The sequence below is a fragment of the Tyto alba genome, unplaced genomic scaffold (assembly GCF_018691265.1).
Source record: "Tyto alba isolate M040663 unplaced genomic scaffold, T.alba_DEE_v4.0 Super-Scaffold_6, whole genome shotgun sequence".
Classification (NCBI taxonomy): Eukaryota; Metazoa; Chordata; class Aves; order Strigiformes; family Tytonidae; genus Tyto; species Tyto alba.
In genome coordinates this window covers 30059534-30079381 of record NW_024881327.1, presented here as the reverse complement: position 1 = coordinate 30079381, position 19848 = coordinate 30059534, and the positions used below count along the sequence as shown (strand labels likewise).

The 19848-nt window shown below is 42.9% G+C and overlaps 1 protein-coding gene across 5 annotated transcripts in view; it reads right to left on the bottom strand.

Annotated features, from left to right (window-relative positions):
• RBM47 (RNA binding motif protein 47) overlaps positions 1-19848 on the bottom strand; it is an 82644-nt gene that overhangs the window by 8621 nt on the left and 54175 nt on the right. For 4 of the 5 annotated variants that reach the window (XM_042808284.1, XM_042808286.1, XM_042808285.1 and 1 more), the window contains one exon: positions 267-1426. In XM_042808284.1, the coding sequence (XP_042664218.1) occupies positions 267-1426 (1160 nt within the window). Of the gene's footprint in view, positions 1-266; positions 1427-13262; positions 13342-19848 lie in introns of those variants that run through there. The other variant, XM_042808283.1, reaches the window with a different exon arrangement.

The following is a 19848-nucleotide window of genomic DNA, read 5'->3' as shown; positions in this document are numbered from 1 at the left end:
CGTGCTTGGTTTGTTAACTCATTCTTAACCATATTTTTGATGCCTCCCTCATACTAGCCTGTACATTAGCAATTATTTATAGATAAATACACTCTGTGTAGTCACAAATTGACATGAGACTGAACAGAAATTGGCAAAAAGACGTATAAAAGAGTGTTTAAGAAAAAAGTGCACAGCACCAGCTGCCCTTTGGCTCAGACAGACCTTGGGTCACACCAGCCTGAGATCAAACCTGCCCATCACATCCCCTAATTGTGCTTACTAACCTTTCACAAAGTAATCTCTGTTGGGTCCAATCAAGGCATTGTATGGATATCCATAGTAAGCTAGTGTGTACGGATCACAAGAGTAAACATAATTAGGTTGCTGAGTTACTTCGGGCGTTGCTGCGGCCCCTCCTTTTGCAGCTTTCTGGTAGCGAGTGTATTGCTCCTTGTCTACTGGCTTGGCCAAGGTAACCTCCAGGCAGGAGCCTTCCAGTTCGACACCATTAAGGTTGTTCATGGCGTGAATGGCATCTTCCCTGGTTGTAAAGTGCACAAAGGCATAATCACGTATTTTTTTCACCCGCTCCACACATCCAGGGTTAAACTGCCCAAAGACTTTTTTAATGGTGTCCTCTGTGGTCTCAATCATTAAATTCCTCACATAGAGGATTTTAACGGTCTCCATGACATCTTCATCCACATCTATCTCTGGTTCTGCCCAATCAACGGCAATTTGGTGTCCCCACAACTGGATCCTTCCCGGCATGAGTTTCCTCCTGGCCATTGCTGCTGCTCGATGGCTCTCATATTCCACAAAGGCGAAGCCTCTGTTCTTCATCTTGTCTGCAGCACTGGCATACACGATGACATCCAGCACGCCTTCCGTCACCTTGGCGATCTCTTCCAGGATCTCCTCTCTCTTCTTCATCTTGGGAATGCCTCCGATGAAGAGCCGGCAATTATCCACACTGCAGCACACACCCAACAGCCTGCCAGGGCGGATTTCATAGTTGTTTAGCTCCCTGACAGCACGCTTTGCCTCGTGTTTCTGCGTGTACATCACGAAGGCGTAGCCACGGTTCTTCCCATCAAAGTCCATCATCAGGCGCATTTCATAGATGCGGCCAACGGACTCGAACACAGGGACAAGCTCATCTTCGTAGACGTCACGGGGGATTTTGCCCACAAAGACTTCACAACCACGAGGAGGGTGCAGTCCTTCCCATCCAGGAGGAGGGCCGCCATACTTGCGTTGCCCGTTCTCCTGGATCATGCTATATCCAGTGCGCTCCATGAGGGCCAGCAGAGCTGCCTCGTTGGGTGCACCAGCAACGCCTTCAGGGACTTTCGTGGTAGCCACATTGGAGGAATCGTTGCTCATCCTTGCAGTGGAGTCCTCAGCGGTCATGGTGTCAAAATCATTCACAGCCTGATAAAACCTGGGCAAAGGAAGGAGGAGGACACTCATCAGAAGCTGTTACCACCAGAATCCCACCCCTCTCTTTTGTCTTCCTGTAGTTGTTTTGCGAGTTCATTTTTCAAACTGAGGTTAAGGCTGCAGAAAAACAGATGACAAACCACACCAGTCTGAACATCAATACTACAGGGGGAGCACATCCTGGATGTAGGCACAGCTCCTCTTGGAGAGGAGTGGTTGAGGATCACCTGCCCATACCACCCCAGCACCTACAGCTGCTGCCACAGGAGGCTGAAGTCACACGAACGGATGCCACCGAACACCTCAAAACCTCAAGACCCTGGGAAGGCTTGTCTCCTCTTTGAAAAGGTAGGAAGGATCTGGCACAGGACTGGGAAAGGGAAAATATTGCCATGAAGCCAGTAGTTCCCACCTCCAGAGCCCTCCCTCCTCCCTCTCAGTCATTCCTCTGTTAATCTATCTACTCCTGAACAGTACAAGGGCCAGGTGCCATACTTCTCGGTGAAAGATGACAAATGCATGAGAAGCACCCAGCATGGTTTCCATCTGATAACAACCCCTCGCTCCTCTAGGCCTTCACAGTAACTGTTGAGTAGGAAATAATAAATAAGCTTTAGCATCGGGGAGTAGGGGCGGGAACACCAATTCTTGTTCTCTTGTGCAAAGGGTGATCTGGCAAGCTTCTGAGTTGTCTGCTGCTTGTGGTGCAATGCCTGATGTGTTTATCCCTTCTGTTATTACAACAGAACTTCACAAAATCTGAAGAGAATCACTCCCTTATTACGGGCAATTGCTTCAGAGCAAATGGCCAGCACAGCCCTGCAAGCCAGCAAAAGGGAGGCAAATCTCAGAAATCTCATTCTACATTTGAACACAGGCGGAGAGTGAGAAATGCAGATATACAGGAGGAGATCACCATGCTAATGACCACAACTGCAGGACAGTGGGCTTCCTCTCTGAGCACAATTAAGTAAGACACTTTGGGACTCTGAGTGTAGTTAATTCTTTGCCTTTTAAAGCTGGAAATGTTAATCAGACCATTTAATACGAGTGATTGTATGAGACACGGACCAGTACATTTTATTGTTATTTGCACATTGATCCCATAACATTTGTTTGAGTAAATCGTATCTTCCAGAAGGACCTTGGTTTTAAGGAATCAAAGAGCTGTAGACCCCACCACTTCTCTTTATGGCTTGTTCACTAATCACTCCCACAGGGAAGCAAGCTTGCTGTGTTTCTCAAGAATTTGTCTGGCTTTTTCTTCCAGCTAGGATTACTTGTTAAACCATTCTCTGATAGACTAAAGAGTCTTTCAAGACCTCTGCTTTTGCCTTATGATGATATTTAATTTGTGTAATCAAGCATAACTGTCTTTTTAATAAATCTTGCAGGCCGAACTCCTGAATTCCTTCACAATTTATTCACCTAAAATTGTTTCTGTGGCTCTTTCGACAGTTGTCTAGGCTTTTAACCTTTCCCACCTTTGCTATATACAGGGATGAAGATCATCCCTCTTTCTTCTCCTGATGTCTCTGTATCACCAAGGCCTGTTTCTCCACACCTTCTCACTAGCAAACCATGTGGAGTTTTTTTGTCAATTCTAACCCCAACTCCCTTGCAGAATCACCACTTTCCGGGGTTATGTCCCATGCAGCAGACATGCCTTGTGTTTGTTACTCCCAAATGCCACAACCTTGCGTTCAGCCCTATCCCAACTGCCATTTGAATAGATCCCACCCTACTGAGGGCTACACATTGGCTCCTCCTCATTGTTTTTTACGACTCTATCAGCCTTTGCATCATCCACCAATTTATTTGCAACAATTTGCATTAGTGACCAGTTTGTTGATGGAACTGTCAAAAAACACTGACCCTTGTAGGAAACTCTGCAAACCTCCATAAGAAATGCTCCCAATCTGGATTTGACAGGTTTACTTTACAAAAAAAAAGGATAAAGCTTCAGCCAGATTTATTTGTTCTATGTAGTCATGTTATTCAGTGGGACACAGATTTTTCTCTGTCCCACAAGGACTCTGATCTATATCCTTTGTTAGAATGATTTGGCCATTTTCAGTGCATTGGTTACCATTCAGGCAGGTCTTTCACTAGTACAATAGTCCCAAGACCACAGAAATACGGACACAAAATTTAGGCACCTAAGTCTGATTTGTATGGTCCACAAAACCCATTTAAATCCTAATAAACCTTAGAATCTCAGGTTTTTTTCAGTAAAGCTCCTGAGCTGCCCAGAATTGTGCTGGTTTTTATCCAGAGGTGCCTCTGCACCAGCCAGGGCAAACACTGCTGTGCCTGGTTCAGCTCCTAAATGCACTTGGGATTGGGAACCCAGACCTCTGAGCCTTGGACTGTGGTAGGGCCTGATCCTGCAGGTGTGTCTGGGCCATGGGTGTTACCTCCTGATGCTTCTGAGACATTTTAATTTAAAAGTACAGAGAGCAGAGGCGAAGGCAGAGAAGATGGAGGGCAATAATAGCGGTGCTGATGCTCAGGCAATACTTTAGAAAATATAATTTCTTTGAAACCAGGCCTTTCATGGAAGTATATCAGCTTTGATAGGTTCTTGCTTTAAAATGTTGTTGATAAGCATGTTTCTCAGATTCAAATCTTCTCCTATTTTAATATGTCACAGTCAGACATTTTCATTTTACACCTGGGAATTATTTGACATAATTAAAAAAATTAAGGCAGAGGAAAACATTTTTCACTTGACAGTTTGTTCCTAAAAATGTGACTTCACCTTTCCCTGAATGAAAGGAAAGTTTGTTAAACAAACACTTTACTGGGGAATAATCATTACCTTTACATGGGCCACCTGCTGGCAGATGAATTACCCCAGGTTTGGGTAAGTTTAGAAATAAGTCCTTAATATCAGTTTTAGGTCAACTTACAAAATAAAAGTCTCTGTATTCTGTTATTTGCAGGGCTACAGTCTAGAAAGCTACAGTTGGGCACTGGGACTGTGGAGAGAGGAGAGATGGAGCAAAGCCTCCCCTGCCCACCAGAAACCAGCTGGTGATTCAGTGGTCATCTGGGAACTGGCATGTTCTCCAGCACTTTGCATTGCACCAGCAAGATGATTTCTAGTATTGGAAGTTATATTTTAAGCTGCTGCTGAAAGCTGATTGGCCACCGTTGCTGCAAACACTGCCATACACTGCTTGTGCTAGTGAATAATTAAAAATTCTTTATGAACCTAAAATGCATTTATCCCTATGTAACTTACTGTGAATCAAGATTCATGATTATGTGTTTAATTTCTTTTACGTGCAGCTCCATAAAGCTGGGTTTCATAAGTATATACTACCTAAGACAATTATAGAGCCCATGTAGTCCTACTGGAGGTAGCTAAATGCACACTTAACAACATTCATTGCCACATGACACAATCAACACCTTCACAAAGTTCAGATATCATCTACCTTGATGAGAAAAAATGCAGGAGTGTCTGATCTGAGAGCTCTCTTCTTCTGTTGTTACTGCCTTACAAAATGGGCTGCCAATACAACCTAACTGTTTTATGTTGAAAAGCAATCACTCTCAAGAAAATTGTTTTCAAAAATACATATTTCCAAAGTGTTCAACCCTACTTTGTGCATTTTTTTACTCTATAGTAAACTGGTCATAAAAACTTGCTACCATGTGTTGTGAGTGTGCACAATGCATGAGCTAATTCTGTGAGATTAGTGGCCTTAATAAAGCCAACCTGATTTCAGTACGTCCAGCAAGTGTGATTAATGCTAGAAGAGGCAAAAATTTAAGCTACATTAAGATGCACTGTCTCTGTGAAATATAAACGCTTGATTTCTAGTCTCTGAGGAGGAAGGTACACCTGATCTCCATGACAAAGATTCATAAAAGAGAGACAGACAAAAAATATTAATTGCTAATGAGAAAGGTTGTGTTCTGGAGACAACTAAGTTTTAAATTACTAATTATTAGGACCGAAACAAGACTGGCTTCTTTTCAGAAAAACGTAAACCCCTCTTGATTGTTCAACACCGCATTAGATGGATGCTAACTGCTGCCAGCCCACCAGGAGCCAGGCTTGTGAGCCTTTCAGTTCAGCATCTCTGCTCCGAGGACTCTCCCTCAACCAGATGAACTCTCAGACATATATGTTTCACTGAAACCATTCAAATTTAACTTCCCTTTGCTTACGAAACTCCTTCCCCACTGCCAGTCAGTCAGGTGTAAATAGTTCTTGCCTTAAAAATGTTAATTACCTTTTAAACCTCTTTCTTAGCATCACAGCTCAGAATATTAAGTGGGAAAGTTACTGTGTTGTCAATGACTGACCTAAAGCATACTGTGAGCAGGCTGATTAACAGAGGCAGATCTTTTATCAAATAGAAATACCATGGCTTGATTAACAACAATGAAGGGCCAAAGGCTGATGTCCCTTGTGCCAGGGCAAAGGCAGCTCAGGGCCCCAGTGAGAAAGCCATGCCCACAGTCCATACAGCATCTCATCCCTGGGCTTGTCCAACACTGGGCAGTACCCTCTGAAGTTATGCAGCCACCTGCACCTCTGTTGATCCCGCTGCAGTAAAACAGGCTTTTACAAACACAGGGACATAGCCGGTGTCCTTGTGGCAGCAACCACGTGTCCACTCCCCTCACGTGCTCCTATAAAATGGGATTGTTTATGCTTGCGCTTAATTCATCCCTTCAGTTTTGTGTTACATAGATTTAGTGGCATCATGTGTCCTTCTGCAGGTGACACAGCCGCCAGCAGTCACACAGCATGGGGACGGGTGCTGGCACCGTGGCAGGAGAGCCCAGGGAGACCCGCTGGCCCTGTGATAAACGGAGGGAGGAGGGGACGGGGACACCCGTGCCCCACCTGCAGACCCTGGACCGTGCAAAGTCCTACTGAGCTGACAGAGTGTGCCCTCACTGACATCGCATGGCTGCCTGCTTGCTTCAAGAAACCACCACGATTTTGCATTTTAAGCCACAGCTGCTGCAGAAGGAAGGTTGGTTGCTGAAATTTTAACTAAATACACCCTGTTGACAGAGGGAAATAACAGCTACTGGTTTAAATGTGACCTTCCTAGTCTTTTAGTTGAAATAATAAGGGCAAATGGTAATTCTGCTGCTGACGTTGAGCAGCAGCTCTGGAAGTGTGGCTGCCATTAAAGCTCTTTATTTTTAAAAGCTGACTCTTTTTGCATGGCAAGTTTAGATACATAAAATATAGATAAAGACAACAACAGCTTATTAAGAACAACTGTATAATGTTATCACAAACATAAGATATCCACAGAAATGCTCTTTGCTGAAAACCCAGTTTGCCTGTTTACAGATTTATTGGCTGAACAGAAAAACACAGGGGCCTCACCAATTTGAAATGATGTAGTGGCTCGAGCATTGCTTCAAGTGTGATATGCAGTTATATCCCCTTTTAAAGATAACTATGGTATCGTTATACATCAGTTTTCATTTTCTCGGCAAGACTGTCACTCCTTTCCTATGATTTATTTGCTTAAACGAGCTGAACAAAGCCAGTGTCTTTGGGGCTGTTTACTGAAGCTGAGCCATGGCGTGCCCGGCTGCAGGACCTGCAGCTGCAGCCATGGCAGAGAGCTGGCATGCAAGCTGCTCCTTCCCAAACTTATGGCGAGACAGAAAGCCCCACCTCTTTTACGACCATGTTTAACACAGCCAGTGGCCCCACGAGTGCTTCTTGCCATCCCATGTGCTTCCTAGCAGAAGGCTTCATCCTCTATTTGCAATCAGCTTAGGAGACATCCTGCTGGAAGCAGTGTCCTTGGCTCCTCTTCATGCGTGGTGCAGACAGAAGCCAGGCAGGCAGCAGGTGTAGTGAAAAAAGGGCCCGATATTTCGTGAAAAATCCATGCAAAGACTTTGCCTGACTCCAAATTAATTTATATTTCAAGTGTCAAAGGCTAGTCCTCGGTGTGGTTTTCAGCAGGAGTTGGACCATAGCGTGGCTCCCTACCTGCTGTCGCTAATGAAATGCAAGCATCTGAAGTTGAATATTGTGGTGGGTCAGTGCAAGAGACAGTGCAGCATTTCAGCACAGCTTTTCAGCTAGGGACCTTTTCTGAGAGTCTTTCATACAGGAAAGCGAAGGTTACTAGGGATGGTTGATATCTTCAGTCTTTTAACAAAAATAAGCAATATTTGAGGCCAACAGGCCATGATAATATCTGCAGTGTGTCAGACACATTGCTTTACTTGAAGTTGAACTGGGTGAAGGAGTTGCCCCAGGCTAGGCTAAATGCTTTGAAAAAGTGGCATTTCTTAATCTGGATCATTTTAGCAAAACTTTGTGGAGAAAGTTGTGAGCTGCGTCAGCAGCCCTGAAGGGGCAGGAACATTGGCTGGCAAGAGAGTTGATGAGCAGCTTGTGATGAGCAGCTTGGGAGTGTAATCTCATAGATCAGATCAGCACTAGTTATTGACAATGACATGTCTGTCTGCTCTGCAAGTTATCCTGCTGCCAGCACCGCTAAAGCACTGCATATTCTCATCATCATGGGCACACCTGAATTAAAGCAATCAAACTTGTCCATCTCCAGCAAGGGTCACCTGGGAGAAACCTGTCTCAGGTGCTTCACTGGACCCAAAGAGATGCACATGCAGCAGCATTTGCTGCAGCACATCATTTCCCATGTATGTTCGAGCATGAACATGTACAGCAGTGGCTCTCTGCCCACTAGAAGTACTATACTTAAATGTAGAGAAAAACAGTGGAAAGTACCTAAGGGGTAGGATAAGACTGGCCTACTAAATCCCCAAGCTAACTGCTGAAATCCCCACTTCTGCTAATAGTGACACTTGGCATCCTAACCTAGGGCCCATCATCAGGGGTCTGGCTATCGATTTCAGTGGAAGATTTGTATTTCAAGCTTAAACTTCAATTTTATTCTGGTCAGTTAGTCATGTTCCCCTTGTATGGGGCGAGTTAATGTTTTGGGAGCTACTGCAGAGTGGGTCTGTGCACGATTCGCAGTTGCTTAAATTCATCCTAAGTGGCCTAAGCACATTAAAAATGGTTGGTTCCATTTAAAACACACAAAAAACCGGTGGCTTCATCTTTTGTGTTCTCTTCAAAGAAGGAACATAAAGAAACAGAAAATTAATTTATTTCCACCAGTAGATATTTCCACCAGTACTCAGCATCTAGAACTATGCTCCCTGACTCCAGTTATAAGACTCTAATGGCTTCTGTAGGGATATATTTAAGACAGTAATGTGCACTACTTGAAAGTCTTGCAGAGAGTGGTTATATCCTCCAGGGACCAATCAAAAGCAATGCATTTTGCTTATAAAAATTACTAGAAATCTATTCTTTTGCTCCTTTTTATAAGGAAAACACCTGAAATTATTTTGTAAATTAAAATTCTGGAATTTTCCAGGTTAAAACTCTAATTCTAATCAGATAATTGAACACCAGATTTGTACAGTCAACAATTGGCTATAACTTAATACTAGTATTTGAAGGTTAAACTTCTTATTTTCGTCACTATCGTTAAGAACAATAACATTCACAGATCTAATTCTCTTAGCCATACTATACCAGTTCCCATAGCCACATTAATCTTACTTCACAGCAATTTAATACACAATTTAAGAAATGGAGCTGAAATTATGATTCCCCTACAAAATAAAGTCACCTTGTATTGTACTGTATTATTCCTGCCTATTCTGTTATCAACCCTCTCTGCATCCTTCTAAGGCATATTTAATTTGGAGTGTGACCCTGCAAAGGCTGTCAGAGGTTCCGCTTGCGTTATCTACAAGCACTACCAGTACCCACCAGTGAACATTCCCAGGATGGAGTTCCCTCAATGACCTGACCTCCTGGCCTAGTAGCTGCAAAAATAGTATTCAACGAGAGATACATGATGATATCTCAAATAATAAAGTGAGAAAACATTCCTGAGCCTGGCACTTCACTTCTTGCTATTGCTTTTTGGTGGTCACAAGTGAAAATTCTTTTTGTGCATATGTAGTTTTCCCATGGCAAGAATGAAGCAATGCTGATGAAAAAGTTATTGATGTGCCAAAGCACCACCAACACCTAGAGCATCCTACCAACACGGTTGCTATCTTCCCTGTTTCTGCAATGTGAAATCTGTCGATGCAATGTGTGTTGCTTGAGTCTTTTTACACCACTGCAGTGCCAAACCAGCCATCTCATCTTAAACCACTTCTGAAGGAAGTTTGGGTAAGTGAAACCCAGTCTCCTCCCTTATTTTATAATGCACTTTGCTGCAAGTCATTCAGAACTTTGTCCCAACAAGTTGTGTAACCTGTGTGTTGTACTGTTTGCCCCAGCTCTGTCTTTTACCCAGTCCAACTCAAAATAATTCTGTAACTCTCAGCTGTTTTGATAGGACCAGTCACTGTCTGAGGCTGAAGTTATTATCATGCAAGATATTGAAGCCACATGTTGAGGAAAACTGAGAAGATGAGACATGGGTTGTGTAATTGTTCTTATCAGTTTTCCAAATCAGGAAACAACACAACCTTTTCCTTCTCCCTAAATTCCCATATTTCAGTCTAGTCAACAAAGTCTATTATTACCATGATCAGACAAGAAAATGTGTGACATATAAATAATGTACAATGTAGTCACTGGGTATGTAACAAGTCTTTCCTATTCCAGATGAGCGGTACCTGATGCAAAAAATTTTGCAGTGTTTGTTTACTATGTTTAACAGTTAAACAGTGTTCTCTGCAGAGATGCTGGTACAGATAAGTGTGCCCACCTCATTAACTGTCTGCTTTAAAAAGCGTTCTTTCTAGGAAAGGAAGAAGTGTTTCATTTAGTGTGGACTAGGAGCTTGCAAGATTTTGCCATAAGAAAGACAGGAAAAACAATCTTCTGCAACTGAAAAACAAAACCACAACTAGAGTCATCTGTTAATTATTACACAGGAAAGATAAGACATTCACCTATTTCACTTCTTGCCTCTTCAAAGAAAAATCTTATAGATGAACATGGTGATTTAATTCAACCATTGAAAATGTCTGTGAAAGACTTTGCTGAACTCTGCGAAGCGGAAATATGTGTGCATGGGTCCTTGATTTTTCTTTGTTATTGTAATGCCGAATACTCTATCTGTCTGTCTGTCTGTCTGTCTGTCTGTCTAAACATTACCGTAACATGTTCCACTCTACAGTGCAGCTAAGAGTATCCAAAAAAGTTCACAAACTACAGTTACCTTTTCAGCCTTTCTGATCTAACTTTTTCAGCTAACTCTTCTCGAGATCTCAGAGTGAAACATTAACACATCCTGCCTGTTCATACAAATTCTACTCACTTAATCAATTTTATGGCAATAATAATAGCTTCGGACTTTTCAGTTCACCCTAATCTTATGCACTATTTTTATCGCAACAGTCTCAGTTTTGTGTTCACCACGTGAACACCGCAACAATGGGAGGCCCAACCTGCAACCCTGCTTTCAGCAGGAGGCAGAGACTTCAGGGAAAGCGGAAAGTGGCCCAACGTGTTCCCTCCCCCTCAGGTCACAGAAATGAAAATCAGCATAAAGCAAACCGCGGTTGAGATGTGAATATTTGCTGCTGAAAGTACATTAAACTCAAAGCATTTGGCTTAGTCAGTGGCTGGGTGTTGTGGTTTTTTTTTTTTTTTTTTTTTCTTTGTGCACTGACATTTGACCCCTTTTATAATATGCACCTTGCACCACTGAAACCCAGTTAGTTATTTATTAAACTCAGATACCAATGGCTGACTTGTACATATCACACTTTTAACTGCCTGGCCTTACCCATGTGCGGAGGAGAGGGGGATGAAAGGCAGTCGTCTTTGCTGTGAAATTCTGTCATATCGGCAGAAATGAGCTGCAAAGTGCAGCAATTTGTACCTAACCTCTGATCTAAGAAGTTTGTAGAAACCTTTGAACCTTGAACTGAAATTGAGAAACAAGGTTTACAAGTACAAGGAATAGATGTCCAGCACTGGTTACCTGTGCCCAGGGTTAATATTATAAATTAAGAAAAAATGTTTAACCAAGGCTGGGACTCTCTTAGGAGGCACCATTCCTGTGCTGGGTTAATTCAAGACAATCTAAGTCTACTGAAATTACAGCTCAGTTGGAAATACCTAGCGTTGGAAATGAAATTTCTCTGTGCTTCAGAAAAAGAGTGGGATTTGAGACAGATGTCATCTGAAATTAACCTTTTGCTGACCTTAACTGGGACTTTTTTTAAATTAAAAGCTGAAGAAAGAAGACAAACAATATTTGATTCAATATCATTTCTTCAGCAAAGAATGGAGCTGACATGCAGAATTGAATAGAAGTGATTAAAAGGAGTAGCAAAATGGCTCCTCCTTTGTTAACTTTGTTTTTAATATTTATTTTTGTCCAACACATTATCTAATCTCAGTTATACAGTGCAGAGCTATATGAGAAACCCATGGAAAAATAACCAAACCAACAACATTACAACAAGCTCTTGATAGACAGTCACATGACCTTGTCTTGACAACCAAAAAGGACATGTTTTGCAGTTCTGTTAGATTAACCGTGTTAATGTAACTAAAAAGCTCTCTCAACTCTTTCAGTCACTGGCAACGTCTCTGGTGCAACATCGTCAGCTATCACCAACACGTGCCACTGTGGACTGTGTTGCGTGTGAAGGCCTTCAGAGACTGACTGTGATAATACAACTGAAAAAAGACACCCTTTCTGCAACCCAGCCTGTCAGGCCATGCAGCATTGCAAGGGATGGCAGTGGAGTTGTGCCCTGACATCCCTCACACTCTCTGAGCACTGGCTGTCAACCATGGCAAGCTCAGGTGTGCAAAGGGTGAAGGGGTACTTAACAGACACATTCTGAAGCACAGCTGTAATCCCAACTCCCATCTAGCTCAGGACAGGACACCATTATACCCAACTGCTGCATCTGGTCCACATGCTAGCAAATGATTTGCCATTGGTTTTAATCGAACCTTACTTGCAAGAACTATATTTCCTTTTTTTTTTTTTTTTTTAAAAAAAAAAGGGTTTTGATTCAACTTTTTTTTTTCCACATAGAAGTTCAAACTTCACCATTCTTATCAACACTGACTCCAGTAAAGCAATAAATGAATAAATAAATAAGGCTGAAGAGATTAATGTCACGTGTCCTATGTCATAGACACGCCTTAAATGTTTCACATGCTGCTTAAGAAGAATGTGAATAGAATAATATCAGAACTTGATTCTCTTCAAATGCTATCAAATATTCAGTATGCAAAACAAGTTATATAGACATATTTGTGTTAATAATAGTTGCATATATATTTTGCTTGTTCAAACTTCCTAGGCACCTTCAATCTACAAGCCCCAGATTCTGTACCTAGAATTGATAACCCACTTTTTAAAGCTTGATTTCTATGTTAATCTCTTGAAAAAGCAGAACAAAATATCAGGCAGTACAAACAGACAACGGCAGAAACAGCCCAATTGAAAACACAGCATAAGGTGGTTGTAAATGGTTACCTTTCACTTCACTAATTTAAGACAGTAGAAAAAATATCTTGGAGACCTGATTTTATTTGTTTTCCTCTGTCTAAAATATCGTGGTTTAGTTTTCACCATTCTGACATTCCCTTTGCTATTTGCTATGCAAATTCTTTTAGCTATGCACAAGTTGAGCTTGTAGTTCAAGCTTAGAAGTAGTTCCTTCCTTCTCAAACAACACTTTAGGACCCTCTAAATGAAGAAAAAACCTAAGCCCGATACCCTGACAATGACATACTTTCGGTCTCAACTCCCTGATAAATGAAAACCAGATAAAAAGCCCTACAGAGCAAACAAGATTTCCCTTACCTCTCCAGTCCCGCGATCGAAGTGCGACAGGTGAAGAGGACTCGTGCCTTTGACCGAGCAACCTTTCTTCCTAATGGCAAGAGCTGTGTAACCTGGTTATACAGTTTATGCATCTCTTTATTGGCCAGTGAGCATTAGCCATTTAAATTCCTTGGGAGTCATTTGTTAAGGGCTCTTAGGCTGAGGCTGAGTGGGTGGGACGTGAGGGAGAGGGATGTTAGTGCTGCCAGATGCAGAGAGCTCTCCAAAGCGGTTTGAAGATTAATAGAAAACCATCTGCAACGACGGATCTTTGGAGGGAGAGCTAGGTCCAACATTCAGGGAAGCATGGGAAAGAGAAACCATGACATTTTTGCAGGGAAGAGGAATTTGAAGAGAAAGATTTCATTCAAAACTCAAAACTTGGAAAAAAGGGAGTGAAACATGTACAAACAACTCCTTCCTAGCACAAGGCGTTGTGCAAATAGCTTGAGTTACTCACAACAGATAAGATAAGGGCATATTTTGCTTGATGGCATGAGGTTTTCCAGTGAATTTTTTTTTTTTTTTCCCATTATATTTGTCTGGCAAAATTATTTCAGGCTGTGCTGTATCAATTCACCTTTGGTTGTAAGAAAAAAAATGGTCTGCAGCTCCTGGGGTGAGAGGTAGGTTTACTGATCTCGGCAGCAGTGGGATGGTAGGAATAACTCAGCCTGTGCCGCGTACCCGGTGTGCACCATTTCAGTGGCAAACACGGAAACTCAAACGTGTTTGCTCAAAAGGAAAAAAAAAAGAGCCTGGTGCAGAAGTAAAAGCACAGGGGTGGTAAAACATGATTCATGACAGCAGAAATGGTCTGTACATAACAACGGAGCATTAGGCCCTGGGAGCACTTAGGCAAAGCAAACAACACACCTTCTCGAGCAGCCAAGAGGAGGAACTGCACCGAAACACTCTCTGGATGATGGATTTGTCCAGTCGGCAAGCAGCGTGCACAACCAGCCGGCGGGAGAAGAGGGAGCGGGGCATGCCCTGGGAGACAACTAATTTCTGGGGAAGGACACTTCCCAGAGAAGGTGAAAAAGCAAACAACATATTGCAGGGGTGAAACAAGCTTTCAGTCCTTTCCAGGGATTTTTTCACTGGCATAGCCATTCCTTTATTCCTTCTCTTTTTTTTTTTTTTTTTTTTCCCAAAAAGTAAAGCTTGGTCCAAATCTCCAGCCAAACAGCACACAGGCAGCAATCTCAAGGCATCCTAGAGTGGAAGGGGAAGTGTCTTAACCTCTCAATGACAAACTGTGCACAGGAGTGGATTCTGCAGAGGAAGCACTGTCAATTTGTGTCAGATGGTCCTACATAATAATTTGCTCTTGCCTTCTGAGTGGTTTAATCTGGGCATGTAAAATTTAGAGCCATCCTTGTACTGTGGAGTCAGAGTCTGATCAATACAGAAGAGGGGTAGGGAGAGTCAGTGGGTGTAGATATAAGAGCTCTAAAATTAGAAGGCTCCAAGTTAGAGAGAGAAATGTGGAAGACGGCAAAGGCTGGCAAAAGAAGCATCTCTGTGATGGTTTCTGAGAACAGATTGGAAGGTTAGCTGTTCTACATATACCACAAACCCAAAGGGTTGATGGCAATCACTCTGTTCTGGCTTTTTCTACTTGTTTATCCACAGTACTGTGGCCATGGTGTGTTAGGCACTGTACAAACACACCTGCAGCCCAGATCCTGGTCCCCAAATGCCTGCAGCCTGTCTACTGTACCAATCTTTCATATTCAGAATTCCTCTCTGCAAATGTTAACTCATTAGCTACGAGAACTGCAGAGAAGCAGGTACTGCTCTGCAGTCAGGGAAGCTGGAGCATGGAAATTAAGTGGTTTGCCCAAGCTTATGGAAGAAATCAGTCTCAAAACCACGGCTAAAACCTAGGAGATTCTGCCAAAATCAGATTGATACCTCAATCCCACTGATCAACATAGGGAAGTGAGTATAAAATATTTAGCCGGTATAAGCTTGCAAAACTCCCCTCCACCAGATTAACTGATTTTTTTAAAGTCTGTATCCTTCTCTTTACTTTGCATTTTTCTCTTGGAAAACAAACTGAACTTTTAACCATAAGCATTGTAAAGTGAATCCTATCAGCTACAGTAGTGTATGTACTTGAACGCACACGGAAGGCTATTCTGGTGTAAGTGGAATGAGAAAACACCAATGCTAATGACCTGATGGGCGCATTTTTAGAAGGCTCTTCAATATACCATGTTAATTAGGTTCACACAAGGAGGCCTCTCAAACCCTTGACTTTCATTTTATACTTTCACTTTTAGCTCCAGCTTGTTGTTAGTTTCCAGGTTGTGCCCCTGTTAAAGCAATGAACATCAGCAGATCATGATGCTGCAGGGTATTCTGAGGTGTTAGCATCCCTCATGGCAGAATTGAAAAATACATTAATTTGTCCTGCGGCCTGTGCTTTTATAGGGAACCTATGAAGGTTGGGCAGAATATTGCGTGTCCCTCAGCTTCCCCTGGTGTTAGGTACCTACTTCCCTTCAGCTTCAAGCACACTGTTCATAACGATTACGTGACTTATATATGCCTCTTTATGACGAGTCTGGCATCATGAGAGGGATGATGGCAGACTCGTCAGAATGGCAGAATGGAAAAGTGTTGAGGGCATAGCCATCCAAGAAGCCGGGAGGATGGGCTCTGTACCTAACACATGCTCCTCTCCTCATACAGCATCCACTGCGCTGGTGTAAGGATATAAACACATCTTCTCTCCTAATGTACTGCGTGACTGCAACAGTGAGGTGTCACCATCCATTACAATAATACCATAAATATCTAGTTGTTTTCTCTTTTTGATGGTTGACAGTTAAGCAGGTGCCAAATCCTAGGAGATGTGAAAGAGAACAGTGCAGAGAAGAGTCCACGCCTATATTTCCCACAGACCTTCCATTTCCTTTTATTCTTTCCTGTAGTGGGATTATATATGAAAGGTTTTTCCTAAATAATTGTTCTCCTGAATACAGTGACAGAAAAGGCTGGACATCTGAAGAAAAAAAGTGAGTTTTGCTGCAATGTGCTAATGCCTATCGAATGGGACCTGACGTAGAAAAGGCTTTCAAAGAGATGGTGTGCTTCCCCTCGGCTGAGTCTCTTCCACAAGCAGACACACCATCAAGATCTGGCCTCTACTGACTGGGTGCACTGGGCTCCTCCACACGATGGCAAGAACTAATGAAGCATCGGTTCTGCTCCCTGAGACTTTTACACAGGTTGAACCCAAACGCTTTGGGAGATCCAGAGCCTGATCATAAGCTCATCATTTTACTAGGGTGGGGTTATTCTCTGTATGAGAGTATTTTTTATGATCATGGTAGGAAATTGGCTTTCAGAAAGTATTTCAGGGTAGCAGCTTGGCATCGTGTGACAGTGCAGACACGTGAGCAAGTGAAAGGAGAAGGAAAAGTAAGTAGTGAGCAGTAGATTGGCTTTTATGGTTATTGGTTTATGGTTTTTTGGTCTTCAAAAACTACTGAGAGACTGTAGTGGAATGAGAAGAATATGCGCTGAGTAAAATATTTCACCAAAAGGTTACATGAATTTAAGGGTGACCTGCAAGGTCTCCAGTCTCAATCTCAGAAAGTCTTTACAGTTTATCAGTATATTCACAGATAAGCCCATCCTCAGACACAATACAGCCACAAAAATTCGGATCTCCTAATGTAACAGACAACCTTTTTTTTTCCTTTTCTTTCTTTTCCTTCTCTTTTTAACAAAACCACTTTGTGCTTGGTGGAACAGGTTCCCACATGTTTGTAGAACCATTTTATTGCCTATTGAATGTTTAAAGAGACAACAGCACTTTATTTAAATGAATAACATGTTATTTTACACCTGTTCTTATACAATGTGAGTTAATATACCAGAATTCATCATTTTCTGACTTTCGTAAGTTACTGCAGACCAAAAACTGGGGAGATCCTTCAGAGAACATACAGTCTGTACCACAACACTCTTGTTTTTTTACAGGTGGATAGCATACAGCAAACACATGTATAATTATATATCTCAAAACAGCTTTACTATATAGTCTCAAAAGTTTTGCAGAGGTATTCAGGCCCCCAGGTAGACACTTGGAGACAACAGAGTTCCAAGTTCTCTCACACTGAAGCCCTTCCCATGTGTAACCTACGTCAGTGCTTTGACCTTTATTTTGCCACATCATGGAGGATTCCCAGAAAATGCCCTTGCAAAGGTAGAGTCCTCTTCTGCTCTGCCAGCCCCAGCCACATCCCCGATCCCAGCACAAAGAGGACAAAATCACAGCCCTGAAAGTGGAGTCTCACCATGGGGAAATTTGGCCAAGGACACCTTGGGCTTTCCTCTTTCATTTTTCAATCTTAGGCTTCTCAGGTTCATGGGCAAGACCTGCCTTGATAACCTTAATGGTCACTAGACAAAGTTTTTGTTTTATTTTTAGCAAACACTTTAATTGTCGTTCTGCAATGAAAGTCAACACAGAGGATCACCCTGGAGAGCAGGCTCAGTTTCCTCCTGTGCAATTTTGTGCTTTCATTTCAACCTGAAAGCAGGTTTTAGGTTCCAAAATGTAAGAATACAGACACTGAATAAAACCATGGAGTGCAACAGATTTTAATTAGCACAGAAAAAGAAGGAAACCAGCAAACCCCAAAAGTTTGGTTTTTTTTTTTTTTTTTTTTTTTTTTAATACAGCCACAGCCATTACGTTTGTGTGGCATGTTTGCTTTCCATTAAAATAAATACAGGGTTGGTTATGGATAGACATATCTACAAGGGAGGCTAATATGATGATTGCTCTTCAGTTCCTGGGTAAATAAAACACTCTCTGGGAAAATGGTTCGGCCCTCACAAGCCTGATGTGGCTGCTCAAGGGCAGTGTTTCACACCACAGCCTCACAAACATGTGAAAGTGTTGCTGCCAACGTAAGGTCTCACTCCGTCCTTCCCAGGGCTACCCCATGCAGTCTTTGCTGGTGCTGCCACGGGCATTTGTGTGGCTGCACCCCACGCACACACTACCCCAACACCTGTGCTGGCAGAGGGGCAGAAGAAGGTGGTACCGGTCCTTCTGCCAGCACTGCTGGCTTAAAGCATTTGTTGAATCACTGGCACTGAGCAAATTCGTGGGAAAACAAGGGAAAGATTTCTTTTTAAGCCTGTCGAATCTAGTTTCAGAGCAGAGCTCCTGCTCTGGGGAAGCCCATGAGATTTCACAATGGGGTAGACGAGAGCCTTTCTGTAACACCAAGGAGCTTACTGAATCATCCAGAGAGATCAGAGGGTAGAACAGCAAACTCTTTAAAAGTTACTCTTTAAAAGTGGGGATGCAGACAGTGAATTTTAGTGCTGCAGGTATCGAGAGACTAAAGGTATCGGAGGAATCAAGGAAGTAGGCACAGCGTGGTGGTGTGAGGTCCACCAGTCACTGAAAAGCACCTGGTGGCCACCTCCTGTGGCTAGCACAGGTATCTAGCCAGCACAAGCCAACCATGTGCCAACCAATTTTGATAATTAAAAGGTTCCCAGCAAATTACATTCTCACTGGTTCCCCGTGGGGCCTTTTTGCCAAGGAGGGCATCACGGGCCCTTGTGATGCATGGTCACAAGAGGGAGGATAAAGACCTCCGAACTTACATTTACAGGAGAGTGAAGGTAGGCTTCCAGAACAGGGTTATGAAAATGAGCATGGTTAGCACACATAACCCTTGTTTCCTCTTTTCTGGCAATTGCTCTGCCCTTTTACAGGTTGCAGTGGAATATAAGAATATTAAGCAAAAGGGCTTTTCCTCCAGCCAACAGGCATCATCTCTGGATAGGGCATATACTTTTCTATTTTAGTTCTTACTGAAAACAAGACAATAAGCATCACTCAGAAATTGCTTGTAAAAAGAGGTTATCAGATAAGGGAACTGACACAGTTTCCTTCAGGAAAGCAAATTTATTTTTCTGTCTTCCAGTAACATGAAGGAAAAATTCAGACTAGAGGAGACTGAATGAGCTGCAGGGACATTTACCATATCCATTAACTCTCATGTCTCTTAGATTGCATTTTGCTACGCATCCACAACTTCCACGTCTCAGAACACTGATTTCTTGTCAGAATTAGAAAATGCAGCTTTTTATGGTGTTGGCAGATTCTGAACTGCCATCCACTGAAAAGGCATCATTTCTAAAGAAGCCTGTGCTCAGCAGACCAAGCTTTACACCAGTCCTATGCTGTCAAACTACCCGGGACAGGATTTTACGTGGTAAAAAGCTGCTGTGACCGAGTCACCCATCGGCAGTGCGTTCTGCTGGCAGTCGGGAGTGGTGTCCCACCTCTTGGCCCACCGCCCGCCTCGGCACAATGCACTTTGTCCCCACGGCCCAGCGCAGATTCGCCCGTGCCGTCACATGCTCTCGCCTTACCTAACCTCACCCCAGCGCCCCCAGCTCCTCCTCCACCAGTGTTTGCATCCTGTCTGCTCCTCTCCACTGCTGACCTTTGCTACGGGCAGGCAGGATTTGGGCTGCAAACCCGCCTTTAGCTGTGCTTTCTTCTCAGCAGCCAGCT